Genomic DNA, 1,181 nt, shown 5'->3' on the forward strand with positions numbered 1-1,181 from the left:
AGTAAGTACTCTGTCACTGATGAAGTAAGTAAGTAAGTACTCTGTCAGTGATGAAGTAAGTAAGTACTCTGTCACTGATGAAGTAAGTAAGTACTCTGTCACTGATGAAGTAAGTAAGTAAGTACTCTGTCACTGATGAAGTAAGTAAGTAAGTACTCTGTCACTGATGAAGTAAGTAAGTAAGCTTCCTACAAATCTAAAATTTGAATTTTAAAGTAGAAAGTGGAGACGAAAGCAGACGACAGAACATGAGTCTGAGTAGGGAGAGTGAAAGGAGAAAATGGTGGCTTTAAAAGAAAAAAAACTTTTCCGTCTCTGTCAGGATTCGAACCCGGGTTCTATTTAAATGAAAAGCGAGCACCAAACATAGGTCTTCAGTTTTAGTAAAAGTTTTACGGCACTTGAAACACAATAAGGTCATACAAGTGCCAAAGATTAGAGGTGTTACAAGAGAGTAACAAACAGAAAAAAGAAGGAGGAAACATCAGGGCGATAGATGTTTGATAGGAAAGAAGGAGCAAACCACAACAGAGCACCCGCCAACCAATACTCACACACAGTAGGATCACAGTCTCCCGAGGAGCAGTCCGACACACAGGATGACGGTGAGCCCGACGATATCGAGACTGGGTCTACCGACACCGCCTGTGGCTGTGGGGACAACACGCGGTAGATCAGACGACAGAACAGACAGACATCATAGCAGACAGACTACATAATTGGCAGACTACAGAACAGACAGACATCATAACAGACAGACTTCATAATTGGCAGACTACAGAACAGACAGACATCATAGCAGACAGACTACTTAATTGGAAGACGACAGAACAGACAGACATCATAGCAGACAGACTATATAATTGACAGACACTATAACACACAGACTACGTTAGATTAGATGACAGAACAGATAGGCTACAGAACAGACAGACATCATAACAGACAGACTTCATAATTGACAGACTACAGAACAGACAGACATCATAGCAGACAGACATCATAGCAGACAGACTACATAATTGACAGGCATCATAGCAGACAGACTACATAATTGACAGACATCATAGCAGACAGACTACATAATTGACAGACATCATAGCAGACAGACTACATAATTGACAGTCATCATAACAGACAGACTACATAATTGACAGACATCATAGCAGACAGACTACATA

At 40.8% G+C, this 1,181-nt stretch overlaps 1 protein-coding gene across 1 annotated transcript in view; it reads right to left on the minus strand.

Moving 5' to 3' along the window:
• The window catches only part of LOC101854383, an 8,131-nt gene that overhangs the window by 3,567 nt on the left and 3,383 nt on the right, over window positions 1–1,181 (minus strand). The window contains exon 4 of the mRNA XM_005112671.3: window positions 555–651. Coding sequence (XP_005112728.1) covers window positions 566–651 — 86 coding nt within the window. The 3' untranslated portion in view covers window positions 555–565. The remainder of the gene's footprint in view (window positions 1–554; window positions 652–1,181) is intronic.

The sequence above is a fragment of the Aplysia californica genome, unplaced genomic scaffold, assembly GCF_000002075.1.
Source record: "Aplysia californica isolate F4 #8 unplaced genomic scaffold, AplCal3.0 scaffold01359, whole genome shotgun sequence".
Classification (NCBI taxonomy): Eukaryota; Metazoa; Mollusca; class Gastropoda; order Aplysiida; family Aplysiidae; genus Aplysia; species Aplysia californica.